The sequence below is a fragment of the Stylophora pistillata genome, chromosome 4 (assembly GCF_964205215.1).
Source record: "Stylophora pistillata chromosome 4, jaStyPist1.2, whole genome shotgun sequence".
NCBI classification, from domain to species: Eukaryota; Metazoa; Cnidaria; class Anthozoa; order Scleractinia; family Pocilloporidae; genus Stylophora; species Stylophora pistillata.
In genome coordinates this window covers 22,395,454-22,414,582 of record NC_142522.1, presented here as the reverse complement: position 1 = coordinate 22,414,582, position 19,129 = coordinate 22,395,454, and the positions used below count along the sequence as shown (strand labels likewise).

Genomic DNA, 19,129 nt, shown 5'->3' with positions numbered 1-19,129 from the left:
ATCGGAGTGATCCCAAGTTGGCATAATCTTTACAAACCATACAAATTCTCTGCTGATTACCATAGTCATGATTTGTGAGGCGTGACTAGTCCAGTGGTCAGTGCGCTGGACTCTGGGTCTGATGGCCCGGGTTCAAGTCCTGGCTCGGGCATGACCCACCCAACCCACCCAACCCATACCACAAAAATAGTGGTGTGGGTTGGGTGGGTGAGGGCCATGTGTTAGAAAACTCTTTACTGGGTTAATAATGTATTAACCCTCTTGAAATAAAGAACATTGCATCGTATTGATTTCTAGAGGTGGCGCCAATCACAGACGAAATGATGTCGTCAGATAGTTTTCGGTCACATGACTTGGTTCAATTACGTAATGTTTCAATTACGTAGTGTTTACTTAGCAACACTACAAATTCCTGCATCACCGATAAACAAAGGCTAAAAGCACCTAAATGGCTGAATACATCTTTAATTTCGGTAGAGCTGCCTTCCTGATCATGGCTCGTATGGTCTGAGAGGTTTATTGGCGAGACGGTGACATCGAATTGTTGATCAGGTGAGATCACTTTCACATGCGAATAAACCATGGAGATTGTTATTAAATACGTTTGAATGAGACAAAGAGTTGAAAAATGGCTTTAAAAGTTAACTTTGTTACGGGTTTATTTCGGAAATACAAAGATAAGAACTGAATTACGAAGCTGATTTGTCGATGATTTGTGTTTGCTTTTGGTCCAGAATCGTAAATTTGTCTCGATATCATTACCAGCGGGCTGTTATTTCTTGCGATCGAAGTGAAAACATTGTAACATCCGTTTGAAGGCATGAAGTAATGCCGGAGAGTGAGTTCAACCAAATCGCTTCGCTTTGAAAACATGTTAATTACCAACGCCGTTTTGGCAAAAGAGACTCTTTATTAGGAGCCCAATATGTGGTGACCGAAAACTAGGGCAACCGCCTGAGGAAGGTTGTTTGAAAGGGAGTTGGCCCTGCTTTCCAACATAGAAGTAAAACTCAGTTTTGAAATCCTCATTGTTAAGCGCTCTCCAAATAAAATCCTTCGTAGTCATATTTTAAACGTAACATAGAAATAGAAGATGAGGTCTTTTGATCAAAAAGTGAAGTAAAAGAAACTGTCCAAAGAAAACGAGAAACTATTCACTTGGTCAAGAGCGTGAGGAAAAGGAAAAATCAGAGCTTTCCGCGAGAATATTGGCCCCAGATGATTGAGGGCGATCACTGAGTTACCGAAAATTCGTTGCAACCGTGGGTCATTGCCGGATTCATATATATGGCGAACGTCGCTGATTACCACGTTTTCGCTGATTACTTTACGGAAAAGATCTGCCTTTAGTTTGCCCAGTTGAAGATAAAAACTCGATCAGTTTAACAAATGATGAACACTACAGCGACGCCATTGAGTTATGGATGCACGCGGGAGGTTGCTAAGTACGAAAGAAGCGTAAGAGTCGCGCGAGGTGGTAGCCGAGAGCGACTCTACCATTTGTTGTGTCTGCTGCATTTGCATGCAGACACAATGATAAGCTGTAAAACGCGCGACCATTACTTCATATAAGATAAAATCGCGGATTTTCTCATGACGTTTCACCGTGGATTCCATTTCGTGACATGTTACATGAAGTATTCTCAAAGTGTAATACTTTCGGTAGCCTGTAATACTTTCGGGTGTAATACTTTCGGGTTAAATTCGTTCCTCTGGGGAATATTGGAACCAATCGGATTTGAGAAATGGACAACGCCAACAGCTCGTGGCACACAACTAATTTCCGGAAAGACTCAGAAGCAATCAAATACGAGAAAAAAAAAAGGTCAACTTCGTCAACAACCATGTGCTTCCGTTCAGCTTTCGAAGGAAGAGGTCCGCCGTCTTGTGGTATATTTCACGTGAGCTTATTGCAGTGTTTGTTGCTTGCTAGGTAAGTGATCTTTTCGTTTTTCATCTTTGTGATGGATTTCTTAAAGGGTATTTTGTCCATTTGCCACAGCATTCGCACTACTTGTTTGTCCGGCCGTGTGAAAGGTTTTGAAAGATGCTTTGAAGTTGTAGATCGATGGAAGCTTTCTTGGCGCCAACAGCATCACCACTCGGCGATATTGCGAGTGCCTTGGACACAAAATAAGCTTTATGAGCCCCATTTGGGGAAAAGAAAGTCCCTTCGGGGAATAAATGAGCCCCATTTGGGGAGAGAAAGGCCCATTACGGGAATTATTGAGCCCCTTTTGGGGATTATAAAGCCCACTGAGGGAAATATGCCCTGTTTAACCCGCTGTTTGGGAAATGAAATCGCCCCTAAAGTGAAAATACCTTTCACTGGCCAGACATTTGCGAAAGCTGTTGCAATTTTTAACCTACAAGGGAAGTGTAGAAGTACAATTCATGATATTTGTTATCTAAGGATAGTTTCTAACAGATCTTTAAAAACAGATGTAAGATTTGTTGTGGGAGCTTCCATTGTTGATGTACCGCCATCGAAAGAATTCCACAAACATTCCCCTCGGAAAAATTCCAAGTTCGTTAAACAAGTAAAACGACATAGAGACCAAGAGCCATCTAGAATAACTGTGAAAAAGGTCCTAAATTATATGAAAAAGAGAAAAGCTAGAAGCAAGCTAAAGTTTATTTTTAAGAAATGTACCCCTAAATCTTCAAGATTGTTTGACTTGGTTACTCACTATAAATTGTGGTATATACGGTATTTACAAAAATGCAACGCTTTTATTACTTCCTTAGTCAATTTTAAAAGACTGGCAACAAAAAAGTCAAAAAAAAGAAAGCAAACTAGTAGCTGTTGTTCAGGTAAAATTAAAAAATCAACTTGCCCGGCTAAAACATATTGCGTATCAAGGATGAATCTTTTGAGATCAGGTGACGTTGAATTAAATCCAGGTCCCGAACAGAATGTGAACAATCAGACCAATTTGTCAGTGGATTCCTCAACATTGCTTAACTTTCGATTAGGACAGTTGGGATTGATAGCTTTAGATGTGGGTGGTGCAGGTGACTGCTTTTTTAAAGCCGTATCACATCAATTGTATGGTAATCCCAGTCATCACTTTCACATCAGACAAGCTGCTGTCCAATACCTCAGGGATAACCCTGAACGTTTCATTGAAAGCAACACTCAGAACTCATGGAATGGTTACTTGACAAATATGTCAATGCAAGGTACATGGTGTGATGCATTAATTGTACAAGCAGTTGCAGAATCACTTAATATACAAATTTATATTGTAGAATCTCACATAAATTTTGGACAGGCAACTTTAATAGAGCCATGCCATTCATCATCACAGCAACCAAGAACAATATATATAGGTCATGTAAACGAAGTGCATTATGTATCAACAATACCAAATAGCTCTTACTCAGGAAATGAGCACCCTTACAGAAGTCACAATAGTGATTTCAATTTTACAGAACAAAATGTTCTTCCTGAACAAGTACACAATAGTACTGGAAAAAGAAAACACAATAATTATTCCAATCTGAATGATGTTAGAATAACCACTAAGAGCAATGAAAAAAAAAGCAAATGGAATTCTTACATGAATTATTACAGAAATAACAGAAGGGCTGGTAAAAAGAATCAAAGCTGTGAACGTAACAGTGATAAACAAAGTTCACCCACTAAAGAGAATACAAATGCTGTATTTGTAAATAATGGTAGTCAAAAAAAGAAAACACAATTATTCCCATCTGAACGATGTTAGGATAAGTGCTAAGAACAGTGAAAACCATGAATGCAGATCCAAAACTCATGAGCAAAAAAATAAATGGAATTCTTACATGAATTATTACAGAAATAACAGAAGGGCTGGTAAAATGAATCAAAGCTATGAATGTAACAGTGATAAACAAAGTTCACCCACTAAAGAGAATACAAATGCTGTACTAGTAAATAATGGAAGTCGAAAAAGAAAACACAATTCTGATGTAAACAATTTAAGAATAAGCACTAACAGTAGTGGAAATGATAAATGCAAATCCAAGACACAGGAGCAGAAAAAAAACTGGACTTCTTACATGAAACATTACAGAAATAACAAAAGGGCTACTAAAATGAATCAAAAGTATAAGTGTAACAACAAGAAGCAAACCTCAACCACTAAAGAAAATAATAATGCTGAAAGTCAAAAAGAAAAAAACGAAAAAATACAAAACATGGCTGCCTTAATAATGAGGTTTCATGACATTGTGTCACAGGGCCCCTTATATATTTGTAGTTGTTGTGATCAGCTGTGGTATAAACACAGTGTTTACCCAGCTACTAAAATAAGAAAATCAAACCCTGCTGCTGAAAAATATCTTATAAAAACAAAAAGTGTCAACAATAAAGAGTGGCTATGTAGAACTTGTCATAATTACTTAGCAAAGAATAAAGTTCCACCCCTTGCCATATTGAATGGAATGAGTTTTCCAATAAAACCTGAATTTTTTGACCTCAATGAACTGGAATGTAGGCTTGTAGCTCCAAGACTTGCATTTCAAAAATTAATGCAAGCTCCAAGAGGAAGGCAATTCAAAATACATGGAAATGTTGTAAATGTCCCAGCAGAAGTAACTGATACTGTCAATATCTTACCAAGGTTACCCAATGATGCTGGTACAATTAAAGTCAATTTAAAGAGAAAATTGCAATACAAAAGCTCAGCATTGTCTCTCAATATAAGGCCACATAAAGTTGTTCAAGCAGCCAATTGGCTAGTTAATAACAGCACTCTCTACAAACAGGAAGGAATAACTGTAAATCAAGACTGGGGAGTAAACAGTTTATTAGGTGAAACTAATCCTGAAAATCAAAATGAACAATCAGAAGAAATACAAAACACCAGTAGCTGCAATAAGCAAAGTAATATTAGTGGAAGTGATGTCACTGATAGTGATGATCAGTGGACTGAAGATGAGGCAGAAATACCTGCTGGTGTTACTGACACCATGTTGACGAACACAGAATTTGTTGAAGATAGTGAGCCTCAACATATATTAAATGTTGCACCAGGAGAAGGAACCAAACCCCTAAGTATATTCAGAGATCAATATTCTGAAGAATTAGCGTATCCTGGTATATTCCTTGATCAAGGTCGGCCGGAAAATAAAGATAGACTAGTTAACGTTCATTATAGCAACATCTGTAAATCTGAACTAAGACGCTCAGATAGGAGAGCTGCTATGTGTGTTGAAAATATATTCTTTAAAACAAAAAAACTTCAAATGAAAATTATGTTAGAGAAATCACAAGTTGCTCTTAGGAAGTGCAAAGGAAATAATAGATCTTTAAATGCAGGACAGTTGAAATGTGAAGGAGCAATAGAGCGCTTGATTCATCTTGATGAAGGATTCCAATTCTTGAGAGCATTAAGAGGTTCACCACCATATTTTGAAAAGGCTAAGAAAGATTTGTTTGCAATGATTAGACAATTAGGACCATCTTCTATATTCTGTAGTTTTTCTTCAGCAGAAACACAATGGATACATTTCCTTCGAATACTTGGCCAGGTAGTTGATCACAAAGACTACACTACCAGTGAGCTTGAAAATATGACCTGGGATGAGAAATGCAGGCTTATTCAAAGTGACCCAGTGACATGTGCTAGACATTTTGATTATCAAATTAGTCAATTTCTCACGAACTTTCTTTTTGGTAAAGCTCAACCATTAGGCAAAATTTCTGACTGGTTTTACCGAGTAGAATACCAGCAGCGGGGCTCACCCCACATACACATGCTTATATGGCTTGAAGATGCACCAGTATTTGGAGTCGACGACGATGCTGCCGTTACAGACTTTATTGATAAAATAATTAGTTGTCAGTGGCCAGTTGATAATACAGAATTACATAAACTAGTGAACAGGCAAATTCACAGGCATTGTCACACTTGTAGAAAAAAGTCAAAGAATGAATGTCGATTTAACTATCCACAATCTCCTATGAGAGCAACTGAAATTCTTTACCCTTTAGAAGCAGACATGCCACAAAATAAAATAAAACAGCACAAAGACACTTGGAAAATAATCAACAAGCAATTAAATGATATGAAAGAAGGCGAACCTATAACATTTGAACAACTACTTGTCAAATTAAAAGTTACTGAAAATGAATATCGACTAGCTGTGAGGTCATCGTTAAATTCACCAACTGTGTTTTTAAAAAGAAAACCGAATGAGTTAAGAATAAACAACTATAATCCTGCTTCCCTCGAGGCGTGGAGAGCAAACATGGATATCCAGTTTGTACTTGATGTGTATGCATGTGCCATGTACATAGTTTCGTATATTTCTAAAGCACAAAAAGGAATGAGTGAACTTTTACGACAAGCATGTGCTGAAGCCAGAAAAGGAAATTCTAGCATAAAGCAACAAGTCCGAGACATTGGAAACAAATTTTTAAACAGTGTCGAGATAAGTGCACAAGAAGCTGTTTACATTGTTTTACAGCTTCCTATGAAGAAGTCTTCTCGTCAAGTAATATTCATAAATACCACTCCTCCTAATGAAAGAGTTCAGCTTTTAAAATCAATAAATGACATTGAAGAAATGGATGATGATTGTGAAGATGTATATACCAATGGTCTTTTGCAAAGATATGCAAAACGCCCTTTAAGTCTTGAATACTTAACATTGGCAGATTGGACTGCATGGTATGACTCATGTGGAAAACCATATGCAAAAAAATCATTCGAAAGAGATTCTGATAACCTTCCATTAGAAACAGCTGATGATGAACAAAATGACGATGACCTTTTTGAGGATAATCTCATCAATCCCAAAAGTAACAAAAAAAGATCAAAGGCTAGAATTATAAGAAGTGTTTGGTATAACTGTGAAAAAGATCCAGAAAAACATTATCGTGAATTAATAATGCTGTTTACGTCATGGAGAAATGAGGACACTGATTTGTTAGCTAACTGTTCCTCCTACCAAGAACGTTTCATAAATGTAAAAGATAGTATAAATAAGCAAATGAAACTATATGCTGTTTGCAGTGAAGACTTAGACAAAATCCATGAACACTTGATTCATCTTGATGAAGACAATGATCATTTTGACTCAATAGCACCATTTACACAAAACAGAGAATACCAGGATGAGGCTGAGGGTCTTCAAGATTTGCATCCTGATCTCAATGAAAACTATGATTTATCAGAAGATGTTGGAATTCCTTCAGCAATAGAAACTAGTGAACCACTGATACTAAATGAATTACAAGACCAAGAGTACAGACAATTGGTGCAAACACTAAATCAAAAGCAAAAGGAATTTTTTTATCATATCTTGCATATTGTTAAAACATCAGACAAACCATTCTACTATTTCCTCTCTGGAGGAGCTGGAGTGGGCAAGTCCCATCTGGTCAAATGTCTATATCAAGCAGCACTAAAATATTACAACTCCAGAGCTGGTGAAGACTTCAATGATGTTAAAATACTGTTATTAGCACCAACTGGAAAAGCTGCTTTTGGCATACAAGGTAATACAATACACAGTACCTTGGCAATTCCAGCAAGCCAGTCACTAAAGATTTATAAACCTCTTGACTCAAGTAGACTTAACACTCTGAGATGTAAACTTCATGCAGTGAAACTAATATTTTTGGATGAAATTTCAATGGTTGGCAATACTATGTTTAATGTACAAATAAATAACAGATTAAAAGATATTATGGGCAGCAAAGAACCATTTGGAGGTGTAAGCATGATAGCACTTGGTGATTTATTTCAGTTAGAACCTCTTATGGATGGTTATGTGTTTAAAGATATGAACAACTCAGAATATCGAGCTCTTGCTTCCAACTTGTGGCAAGAACTATATACAATGTTTGAATTAGAAGAAATTATGAGACAAAGAGAAAGCAAAGAATTTGCTCAACTTCTTAACAGGTTACGAGAAGGTAATCACACTCCAGAAGACATTGCAAAACTTAAAGAGAGATGCATTTCAGAAAATTGTACAAATTACCCTATCAATGTCCCCCATTTGTTCATACAGAATTCTAAAGTTGATGAGTTTAATAGGAGAGTTCACATGGCTGCAACTGGTGAAAAGTATACAATTAAAGCCTTAGATAGTGTTGTGGGTGCTAACTCTGCAGAACTAAGGGATAAGATCTTAAAGCAAGTACCACTTGATCCTAGAAAAACTAAGCAATTACCTTTAAACCTTCAACTTGCTGAAGGTGAAAGAACAGAAATCGCAGTGAATCTAAGGACTGATGATGGCATGACAAATGGTGCTGCTAATATTGTAAGGAAGATACAATTACATGACAAAAACAGACCTTCTGGAATAATATGGGTAGAATTTGACCAAGCACATGTAGGAGGAAAAACTAGACATGATTATAGGCACTTATTTGTACAAGGTATTGAACGCAAATGGACTCCTATCAAACCTATCACTGCACAATTTGCAGTTGGAAGAAACAGAACAGCTCAGGTTGTGAGAAAGCAATTTCCATTGAGACCTGCAGCTGCTAAAACCATTCACAGATCACAAGGTGACACTGAGACAAGAATAGTAGTTAACTTTAACACCAGGAGAGCAATACCTCACATTCATTATGTAGGATTAAGTAGAGTAACAACTATAGAAGGGCTTTACATAACTGACCTTTGTGAGAACAAAATAGCTGTAAATCATGATGTTAAAGCAGAAATGCAACGCTTACGGACAGAAAAGCATCTCCACTTTTCTTTAACTCCTATTTATGAAATACATGAACCTACTGTTAAGTTATGCTTCCTTAATTCAAGATCATTGCATAAACATATAGAAGACATACGCAAAGATTTGAACTATTCACATACTGATGTCAGTATATTCTCAGAAACAAGGTTATATACTTTAGACAGCAATACTGCATACACAATTAGTGGCTACAGTTTATTTAGAAATGACAGTCAATGCACAACATGTAATACCAGACCTTATGGTGGAACAGCTGTGTATAGTAAAATAAGTTTTATTCCTGGGTATCCAGTTTGCATGAACACAAATGGCGTAGAAATAACTATTGTAAAACTTGAAAAAATACCACAAATTACCATAATAGGTGTGTATCGGTCACCCAGAGTGCCTGTACGACAGATGTGTTTAGCATTAACAGAACTTCTGACTATGAACTGTTCCCAATTTAAACTATTTATGGGTGATTTTAATGTGAACTGGTTAAATGAAAAAGAGAAACTTCCTCTTTATAATTTCTTCATTAGAGAAAACAGCTACAGGCAATTAATATCATGTTATACAACTGACAACAGAACCACCATAGACCACATTTATACTAATTTACCTGAATCACAGGTGAATTTGCACATTTTAGAAACATATTTTTCAGATCATAAAGCAATCTGTGCATTAATTCGAACATAATTGCTGCTGTAGACAGCCGTCAATATTCTTGAAGCCATCGATAAATTAACCGTAAAAGTGTCAAAGAAACTAGAAATATCGAAAATAAAACTCTTTTGTGTGGTGTAACTGAGCTTAAAAGAGGATTCTGTTACTTAAATGTTTCAAAAGGAAGCTTTAATACCACATCTGTAAATGAGCTCCAAGCGTCGTAACTTGGCCGGGTAGGATTAGTTATTTGCTTTGTATTTTATAAACAAATAAAAGCATGAGTTGACATCTGTAAATGAGCTGCAATCGTCATAACTCCAGTAGGATTAGATATTCGCCTTGTATTTTATAAACAAATAATAGCACGTGTTGTACGTAGTATTAAAACATGCAACTAACAGCAGCACTCATTTCTCATTGAGAACTGCTACATGTAGTTTAAATTTTCTTGTGTTGTTTGAGGTTGCTGTCTAATTTTGGATAGTAACCCTGAACGCTCTCTTTTCCCCGCCATTTGATTAAAACTTACAAAGGCAAGTATTACTTTGCTTTAAACATTACATTACAACTTTACATGTACAACGCAAAAATACAATTTCTTTAATTAAAATATATTAAAATTTATTATCTTGCTACAAAGTATTCATTTTAAATCTCTTTCTCTCAACAGCTTTAACATGGACAAAAATCATGAACTAACAGGATATCTCCATGCTGTATCGCCAGTGAAGAAAAGCTCAAAATCAAGCTACTTTGAAATGTTACTTCAAACTGGCTCTGATAGTACCGTTAGAGCAATATGCTTTGCCACAAAAAAACACGATGACCTGAAAGCCAGAAGTTCAAAAAAGAGCCCTGTGAAGCTCAGCAACTTCCAAATGGATCTTAAATCAAATACAGTACTTATGGACAACAAAGTCCGAATTGACGCAACCAAGGTATCATTCACACCAAAAGAAATACCACAAACAAATAACATAGCGTCACTCTCTGGTGTCCACTTCCAACAGCTGATAACAATTAAAGCGAAAGTTACAAAGATCAGTGGTACAAAAAAAGTAACTACAGCGAATGGAGAAAAATGTAAAGCTGAATGCTTCCTCAGCGATCCATCCGGAACAATAACATTAACTCTCTGGGAAGACAAAATAAATGAAGTCAGTGAAGGAAAAACTTATACATTCCATAACGTTAGAGTTATAAAAGAATACAAGTCTGACAAACTAGCCTTGGGCACAACGATGCATGACTGTACAGTGTCGGAAGCAGAGGACTTCATTGAATCCTTACCCCAGTCTGTTGAACTGCCTGATTCTTTTACAACCACAGAGGCCAAGGTTGAAGTCATTGGTCTGCTAACATTCGGAAAGTACCTTTCATGTTTACAGTGCCACAAAAAGGTAGCAGATGGATCTTTTACTGCCAAGATTATAAAATGTGGTAACTGTAATCTGACGCAAAAAAGAGATAAATGTATTACCAACTGTTTTGCACAAGTTAAAGTTTCACAAGATGACAACCAGTTCACTGTAACATTCTTCCAAGAACAAATTAAAAAAGTTTTTAATATCTTACAACGTCCACAAACACTGGATGAAGAAAAGATAACAGAAGCACTCTTAGATGCTCCAATCTTAAAAATAAAATATGACAATAAATCAAAGATCATAAACGAGGTATCTCCCTATATCATTTGAATAGCTGTTCATGTACTTCCCTCATCATTGGCAAAGGTTGAAAACAAAAACGTGGGAAGTGCAAACCTGTACAAACAAAATTACAAAGTTCTTTTATTAATGCCAGATTTACGCTCACATACAACCTGTAAGACAGTATACACAGGCAGAAATGCTGTTATAGTTTATTCCTATCAAAATCATTGTGTAAATGATTTCGATCAAAAAGTAACAATATACAACATTGAATGAGTGGTTCAGTTGCTATTAATTAGATTACACTTTATTGCAATTTTTTGGCAATTTCGTTAACTTTGAGTAGTTCCGTTACAGTTATTGCCCCTTAAACAGTTCTTGAAGTACCCTTAAGTTTCGTTACAGTTCATTACAACATAAATATACCATGTGGAATTACTAATGTTTAACAAAATAAGTTGTGTTAATAAAAGCAATTGAATTACCACATTGTCTTTGCCACTGTGTTACGATTTTTTCCGGTACACTTATTTCCATACCTTTATATGTTACATGCAGTTCATTTTGAAAACTATTAATGCGAATGGACATACAACATAGTGAACACAAGGCAAAAAAAAAAAAAAAAAAACACCCTAGTATAAAAGAAACAGAAGTACTACACTTGATTGCATAAAATAAAACTATCCGCTCCCAGGAAACACCTTGCACTACCAAATGTTAGCATAGCGGACCTTTTTTTAAAAAAATCACTGGAGTAACATATGCCACTGTTCTTTGTGAAAACGCCATCCTATTGCAGCAGACACAAGTACCCGTTGGGTACCTGTTTTTTTATAACGAGGAGAATCCAACATTCCTGTTGCGTTTTTCACCCCGCTCTTCCTTGTAACAATTAAGCGGGATTTATATTTGATGTAAACCAGTTATGTCATATTCTTACCTCTCTCATATGATTTGTTGCTTTTGTTTTTCTGTTTAGTTATTTGCTAGGGAACGCAAAAAGATGGATAAATTAACGCAAGAATTAACTTTCTTTCTTGGGTATGCTGTGGCGACATTTCTAACCAAAACGAATCGCTGGACTGAATCCATTGGTTTTTATTCAGAGTGCCTTGCACTTTGGAATAAGATGTCGAAGAGAAAACCATCCCCAGTGATGAATCTAATTGAACGAGTGATAGGAGAAAAAGTTGCACTGGGAGAACTCTTCCTCTTCGAAAGAGGAATGAAATGCTATGACCTCGGTGAAATTAAAGAATCGATAAACTGCTTTAAGAAAGCACTGCCCCTTTACAGACAAATTGGTTCCAAAGAAAGAGAGGCATGGTGTCGCTGCCGCTTGGGTAGATCGTTCCACCTTGCTGGTCAGTATGAAACAGCCATGGAACATTATAAGAAAGTTCTCAGTAGTATTCGCGAAATATCCTTGCATGCCATGAGACAAGAGCTTCAAGCAAGAGTGTACAACGACATCGGTGAGATCAATCATATTCGTGGAAGATACGAGGAAGCTCAAATGTGTTATGAAAAAGCGCTAAAGATAAGTATTCGACTCGGGAAAGAGGAATACCAAGCAACAAGCCTCAACAACCTGGGAGTCTTGAATCATAATTGTCTAGGTAAACTTCATGAAGCACTAAGTTTCCATGAAAAAGCACTCGAGATTCGTAGAAGACTTGGATGTGGAAGAGAAGAAGGATTCTCCTGTAACAACATCGGTGGAGTCTATGAGGCGCTTGGCGACTACGAAAAGGCCCTGGAATATTATAGAAAGAGCTATAAACTTAGTTTAGAAATCAAAGACAAGGTGCTAGAAGGAAAGAATCTCTACTTCATTGGAAAGGTTCATAATATCCTTGGTCAGCTTCAAAAAGCCATCGAATACCACGAAAGAGCCCTTAAAATCAAATTACAGACTGGCGTCAGAACATCTGGAGTTCTCACCGACCTTGGAAATCATTATTTGTCCCTTGGTGATTACGAGAAGGCAAGCCAATATCACAAAAAAGCCATTAAAGCGTGCGAAGAAATCGGGGATCTCGAACACTTGGGAATTTGCTTAAACAATGCCTGTCAGGTGCCTCTTTCTCTTGGTGAACATGAGAAAGCCAAGAGCTATTTAGAAAAGGCCATAGGTGTTCACGAAAGCACTGGGAACAAAGTAAACATAGTTACGACATTTTGTAACATCAGTGGCGTATGTAGGTCTGCTGGCCAATACCAAGAAGCACGTGAATACCTGGAGAAAGCTCTAAAAATCAGTAGAGAAACTGAACACATACAAGGAAAGACAGCAGCATTATACTTCATGGGTAGTTTGAATTTTTCACTTGGAAAATATGAACAAGCCATTGAGTATACCGAAAAGGCACTGAAAATTGCAAAGGAAATCAGTGAAAAACAAAGAGAAGAGTCGTGTTATGCTCTCCTTGGTAGTGTATATTTTGGTCGAGGTCAAAATGAGAGGGCAATCTGGTATCAAAACAAAGCGCTTGAGATGATGAAGGAAATTGGAAAGAAAGATCAGTCGCACATCAATGTTCTTCATAACTTAGGCCAAACATATTCCTCTCAGGGAAACCTCTCGAAGGCCTGCAAAACCTTGCTTGAAGGCATAGAAATTCACAAAAGTATTCGTTCTTCCCTTAAAGATGAAACTAACAAGATTTTATTGAATGACGAGAACTTGCCTTGCTACAAATCTCTTTCGTTGCTTCTTCTTCGCGAGAGGAATTTCAACCAAGCCCTTCTCACTTTAGAGCTCGGACGAAGTCGTGCCCTGGTTGATCTTATGTCGAAGAATTACGGAATCAACAGGAATCCTGCTCAAAATGAGTTAACTCTAAATACACTTCAGAGCTTCCTTAAAGAGCAGAAAAAGAACTTTCTCTTCATTGAAACGTTTCAAACGGGATGTTTCGCCTTGTGGTTTGTCGACACAGGAGGAAGTGTGAAATTCAAACTGGTTTGTGTAAATGCCTCTGAAGAACCTGGAATGGATACTTCTTCGTTGACTTTGGATGACCTACAATGTGAAGACCGTTCATTGGCCTCGCTGTATGGATATGATCCATTTGCTTCACTGAAGCAGACGTTAAAACCAAACAAAGGTTCCGTGAAAATGCTTGGAATAAAACAAATTGGAGGAAAGCCATATCTTACCCTTTCTTGTATGGTCAAGTCGTACGCTGCCTTAATTGCTCCTATTTTTGACCTCATAGACAGCCCGGAGATCATCATATCCCCAGAACCGGATCTTTTCTTGACACCTTTTGCATCATTAAAGGATGACAATGGAAAGTACCTTTCTGAAACTTTGAGGGTCCGCCTCATCCCATCACTAACGACACTGAAGCTCATTCATGACTCGCCAGCCAGCTATCACTCTCAAAGTGGAGCTTTGATCGTCGGAGATCCAGCTGTTGGCCCAATAGAGATCAATGGATGTGTTAAGACTCTGGATCCATTGCATAAAGCCAGAGAGGAAGCTCAGATGGTGTCAAGGTTGGTGGGAGTGCCTTGTTTGATAGGAGAGGAGGCAACAAAGGAGGATGTCTTGAGAAGAATCCAAGAAGTCAGCTTAGTGCATATTGCTGCCCATGGTGATGAAGACACCGGGGAAATAGCTCTTTCTCCCAACAGGTCTGTCGTTGGAGTTCCCAAAAAAGAAGACGTCATATTGACAATGAACGAAATAGCTCAAGTTGGTATCAGAGCCAAGCTGGTGGTACTCAGCTGTTGTCATAGTGCTCACGGGAAGATTTCTAAGGCCGAAGGAGTTGTTGGGATTGCTCGCGCTTTTCTTGGATCTGGTGCCCGTTCAGTTCTGGTGTCACTGTGGGCTGTCGATGATGGAGCTACTAAGACGTTTATGAACATATTCTACAAATTCTTGATCCGTGAGAAACTCAGTGCAAGTGAATCTCTTCACCAGACCATGCAAAAGATGAGAGAGTCAGAGTTGTACGGTGATAGGGAGCACTGGGCTCCATTTGTGTTACTTGGAGACGATGTAACTGTCACCTTTTAAGGAGTAAGTAATTTCGAATTAAGTTTAATTACCTACTACGAGGACTATCAAAGCTGATTTCCTTCGGTAGGTTTCACAGCTAATGAACCGAAGCATGACAACGTTGGCTTTGTGTAAGTGTAACCTGGCCCTCAGACTTCGACGCTTCAGGCCCTGAAGCTCCAACCCCTGAGTCACTCAGCCTGTATTGAGATCCAGGCCGTCTAAATTGTAACGTCATGCATCACTCAGTACGTCCAGAGTTTGATTTTTCTCTTCGTTGCTGAGCTATGAATTGTTTTATTCTCAGTCTCGTGTTGTAACGTGTTTATCATAGTTTGTTTCATCTTTTTCTGAAAATAGTTCTCATTTCTTCTGAATCAGAGTAAATTTCTTGTTCACGATAAAATTCAGTTTTTCTTTAAGATTTTTTTCTGCTTTTGCACTTAGGTGACCACACAAGACGAGAAACATGAACACGAGCGTTTCTAAACTGAGCTGTTACCTGTTTACCCTTACAAGGTGTAGTGAGGCCATATGAAACTGGTGCGTTTCTTAGGAAGAGATTTTCAAGGAACATATTAGGCCATGTACACATAACTTTTTGCTATTATATAGGTACCGTGTGGGTACGTTGATAAGTATCTTTCAGCTTTTGTTATTTTTTTATTGATGACTAGAAATCTGCTTCCTACTAGACTTATGACGATTCCAAAGAGTTTCAGTTTTCATTTATGGCTCGAGTGAAAAAGCGATATTGATGTAAACAGGCTGATGATTAGATAAGTACGTAAAAAAGTATACTTAGGGTGGTTTATAATAATTGCAGCTCATTGGCTCTTTAGAGGGCCCTGGGCCTCTTTTACGAATTTTCATTTTAACTTTGTGGAATTAGACTACTACGATCACATTTGTGGTCTTTGTTTAGTCTCACCAGGAAAACCTGAAAGAGAAGGATACGGTGAGGTTATTTAACAAGTTGTGCTAGATTACAAGAGGTTGAACGCCTAAACTCCTTACAGCAATTCTCCCTTTCAGGTGCTATAGATTTCCTTGTTAATTAGATCAGGGAGTTTAATTATGAAATAGAACACATTTTTCCGGGCTCTATAACATGATAAATCCACGCTCATCATGTTATAGAGCCTGGAAAAATGTGTTCTATTGCTTTTATGACATAACTAGTTGTCACCGATCAAATGCAAGCTCTATAACCTGAGAAAGCATCCGCTTGGAAACAGATTTGACCAATCAAACGATGTGTACTAAGTACATTTATGTTTTAATGTGATATCGAGATAACACCCTTCAGCTGATAGTTTCTCATAATCTATTCCTATCACTAGGAAGTCAAGTGACTGCTAGTTGAAGTAAAAAGGTCACAAGACTTTCAATTGTTAAAGATTACTACACCTGGCATCTTTGCGAGTTTATCTTGGTCTTTCACAAATTTCAACTTAGACATGGCCGTCTCACTAAAAGGTAGTAAAATAAAAGAGCAAATAAAAAGTCAACACCTTTCAGAGAGTGTACATAACTACAACTTTTCCGAGCACCCACAAATCCTCTCAGATGCGAACAGTTTTCCGAGAGCAATGCTTGAGAAAAACCGTGAGCTTCGAGGAACAGATAATGCCTAAAATTGCGAGGACATATATTAGTGCATATTTTGGCGCCAAAAGGGGGCTATTGTTTATAATTACTTTAAACGTCTACGTCACCTCACCTAAAAAAATGGCGGCCTGTCCTTTCTTGTAAGTCCAGGTGAGTTGATATAGGGGGTTGATAGAAGACAAGTCTTCGGAGTCTGTCGCGAAGTCCATGTGAAATAAATTATAACGAAAGGAATTATTGTTAAGTTGGGAAGTAAAAAGTGCAATAGTATTTTGGCTATGACACATTTGGGGAATTTATACTAATGTCAAGAAAGTGGCCAACATGGCTGCCATCGTGTTTTACTGCAACAATTTGAATTCCCAAAAATATGAAGCAGTATGACCTTACGTCGGACGTAACTGAACAACTTGTTTTTCATAAGAGCATCTGAAACTTTGTTTTCGCTACCGATACTGATAAAGAGCATGCAATTGCGTCTAAAAATGAGTTGACTTTATATTGTCGTGTGCCTTTACTTAGAGGCAGTGGCTTAAAGCAAACTTTGCCGAATAGGTTTTTAGGAAGTCGATGCTATTGTTGATGACAGAAGTTTAATCCATCGATACACCAGAAAATAAATTCTCGCGAGAGATTCGCATCCCGTAAACATAACGATGGTCTAGGTATCATGACATTACAAACAAAATCGCTTCGTACGTCCCCCCTCTCCTAATCCAAAGGGTTCTCAAGACAACAAAAAGATGATCTGGAAACGAAGTTGACATCATTACTCTTACCGGGTGCTCAGGTCATTGAAGAGATCACAGGCATTAGCCATACGGGTTTGGGAGTTATGCCACTTGTAAATCATACTGCTCAAATACAATAACACACTCTCCGTCTCCCGTCACGGCGTAAATGCCGTCCACCTGAATGGAGCGATAAAATAGATTTCGAGCATGAAAAAGACACTGAATCTATGGTCAGATTTTCAGTTTCATCACTTTACTCTTTGCTTGCAGAAATCTCAAGCTCTAAAGCATAATATTTGGATAATGGTTAAGGAAATGCCACTTCCTAATGGAGCAGCGAAGCTGCATGATGGAACAAAGCGTTCGGGACTTTTCTTGAAAATACAATAGAAAAAACGAATGCGTGAACATTTCTTCATTTTCTCGTTGTCGAAGTTATTGAAAGAATTTTTTTTCTGAAACTTATGAATTAAATAATGGAATGGCAAGAGCAGTGAGAGATAAATTATTATTATGAAGACATAGGTCTCTCATTTATATAGTGAAATAAATGAGCAAAAACGAGTTACCAAAACAAGTTCATCCGTTTTTTTTCATTGCGTCTATAATGAACATAATCTTAAAACGCATCACAGTAAGTTTTAAAACATCTTAAGTGAATGATTTCTCAACTAAGAAATGGTCTCCATTAGAGAAAAATATTTGTGACTACTTAAAATGTCGGTATTTTTTACTGACCATTCTCAGTTACGCAATTTAACGAGTAAGTTAAGATCCTTGTATGGCTAGGTAATATTTGAGATAAAAAAACACTTTCTTTCTTCACAACGGGCATATATGAAGCTCTAGCAAAATAAGACTTTTCGATTGGCAGTTTGGCATGTGTCATTTTCCTTATGGTCTCTTCTGGATTTGATTTCGCATAAATTCGAAAGAGAAAACAAAATTAGGCATAAAGAAAATCGTCTGAAAACAGGGCCTGTATGCATAATTTGTAGAAACAAATACATTTATTTTATTAATAATGCGGCAGCTATTCGTTGCTTTGAGAAAATAATAAAAAGGGTAAAGATACATTATCTATCTGACGCTAAACTGTTGGTGAAAAGCTAACTTTGTTTATTCAATGTTCTGAATCTACTCTTTTATTTTATCTATACAATAAAATAAAACAGCGGAAATACAGGAGAAATGCCTAATCAAAATAACGTGAAATCCTCAAAAAAAACATTTTGAGTATGACTTTTTTCGTGCACGTCTGCGGTAAAGCGAGAACGTAAGAAATAAAATAAGATATAACAAACATTAAATGAAAACATTTACCCTGATTTTAAAGGAAGTTCTCCGCAATAAGGCATTTATCAGTATCACCTGGTTTTTTTTGGACTGGGTCAAGTTACAAGATGTTATCGTCTCTTGTATGGTTAACTATCGAATTCGTGTAAGGTAAATAATTAATTTATAGCGGGAAATAATTATTTTCTATAAGTGGTTGCAATTTCACCAAAGAATTGAATTGAAGGCGGCGTTTCAGAGAACAGGCCAAGAACATTCTGATAATACCACGCTAGGGTTCACAAGTATAGAATTAAGGATTTTAAACATCCCAAACTACCGCGGAAACGTCAATGATGGTCAAATCTTGTGACATAAAAAGATCTATAAAGCACGTATTTTTTAGGTGTAAGAATAGGGGTGCATTTTGAGGGTAAAAACGGTCCGTAGTGACGTATTGAGCGGTTTTTCGAACATTTTTGCGC

At 37.3% G+C, this 19,129-nt stretch overlaps 3 protein-coding genes across 4 annotated transcripts; all 3 read left to right on the top strand.

The window, feature by feature from the left end:
• Positions 1–399: 399 nt before the first annotated feature.
• On the top strand, positions 400–16,544 carry LOC111323689 (uncharacterized). The gene is made up of 3 exons (XM_022927100.2): positions 400–552; positions 11,992–15,045; positions 15,472–16,544. The coding sequence occupies exon 2, from the start codon at positions 12,016–12,018 to the stop codon at positions 15,040–15,042; it is 3,027 nt and encodes a 1,008-aa protein (XP_022782835.2). The 5' UTR covers positions 400–552; positions 11,992–12,015; the 3' UTR covers positions 15,043–15,045; positions 15,472–16,544.
• LOC111339670 (uncharacterized) lies at positions 1,563–11,498 on the top strand. Of its 2 annotated transcripts, none has more exons than XM_088756886.1 (2): positions 1,563–1,933; positions 10,028–11,498. In XM_088756886.1, exons 1-2 carry the CDS (start codon positions 1,746–1,748, stop codon positions 11,052–11,054), a joined length of 1,215 nt encoding a protein of 404 aa, XP_088613012.1. In that variant the 5' UTR covers positions 1,563–1,745; the 3' UTR covers positions 11,055–11,498. The 2 variants fall into 2 exon arrangements, with proteins under 2 accessions (XP_088613012.1, XP_088613014.1); XM_088756888.1 differs by lacking the exon at positions 1,563–1,933 and adding an exon at positions 3,001–3,183.
• LOC111340171 (uncharacterized) lies at positions 3,192–10,033 on the top strand. Its single transcript, XM_022946967.2, has one exon. It carries the CDS (start codon positions 3,679–3,681, stop codon positions 9,385–9,387), a length of 5,709 nt encoding a protein of 1,902 aa, XP_022802702.2. The 5' UTR covers positions 3,192–3,678; the 3' UTR covers positions 9,388–10,033.
• Positions 16,545–19,129: the final 2,585 nt, after the last annotated feature.

What these genes read in the sequence shown, in the direction of transcription:
- LOC111339670 (XM_088756886.1), top strand. Translation starts at nt 1,746, where the DNA reads ATGGACAACGCCAACAGCTCGTGGCACACAACTAATTTCCGGAAAGAC. An exon ending in CAGTGTTTGTTGCTTGCTAG is followed by an intron (nt 1,934 to 10,027) that starts GTAAGTGATCTT and finishes TTCTCTCAACAG; the next exon opens with CTTTAACATGGACAAAAATC.
- LOC111340171 (XM_022946967.2), top strand. Translation starts at nt 3,679, where the DNA reads ATGGTAGTCAAAAAAAGAAAACACAATTATTCCCATCTGAACGATGTT.
- LOC111323689 (XM_022927100.2), top strand. Translation starts at nt 12,016, where the DNA reads ATGGATAAATTAACGCAAGAATTAACTTTCTTTCTTGGGTATGCTGTG.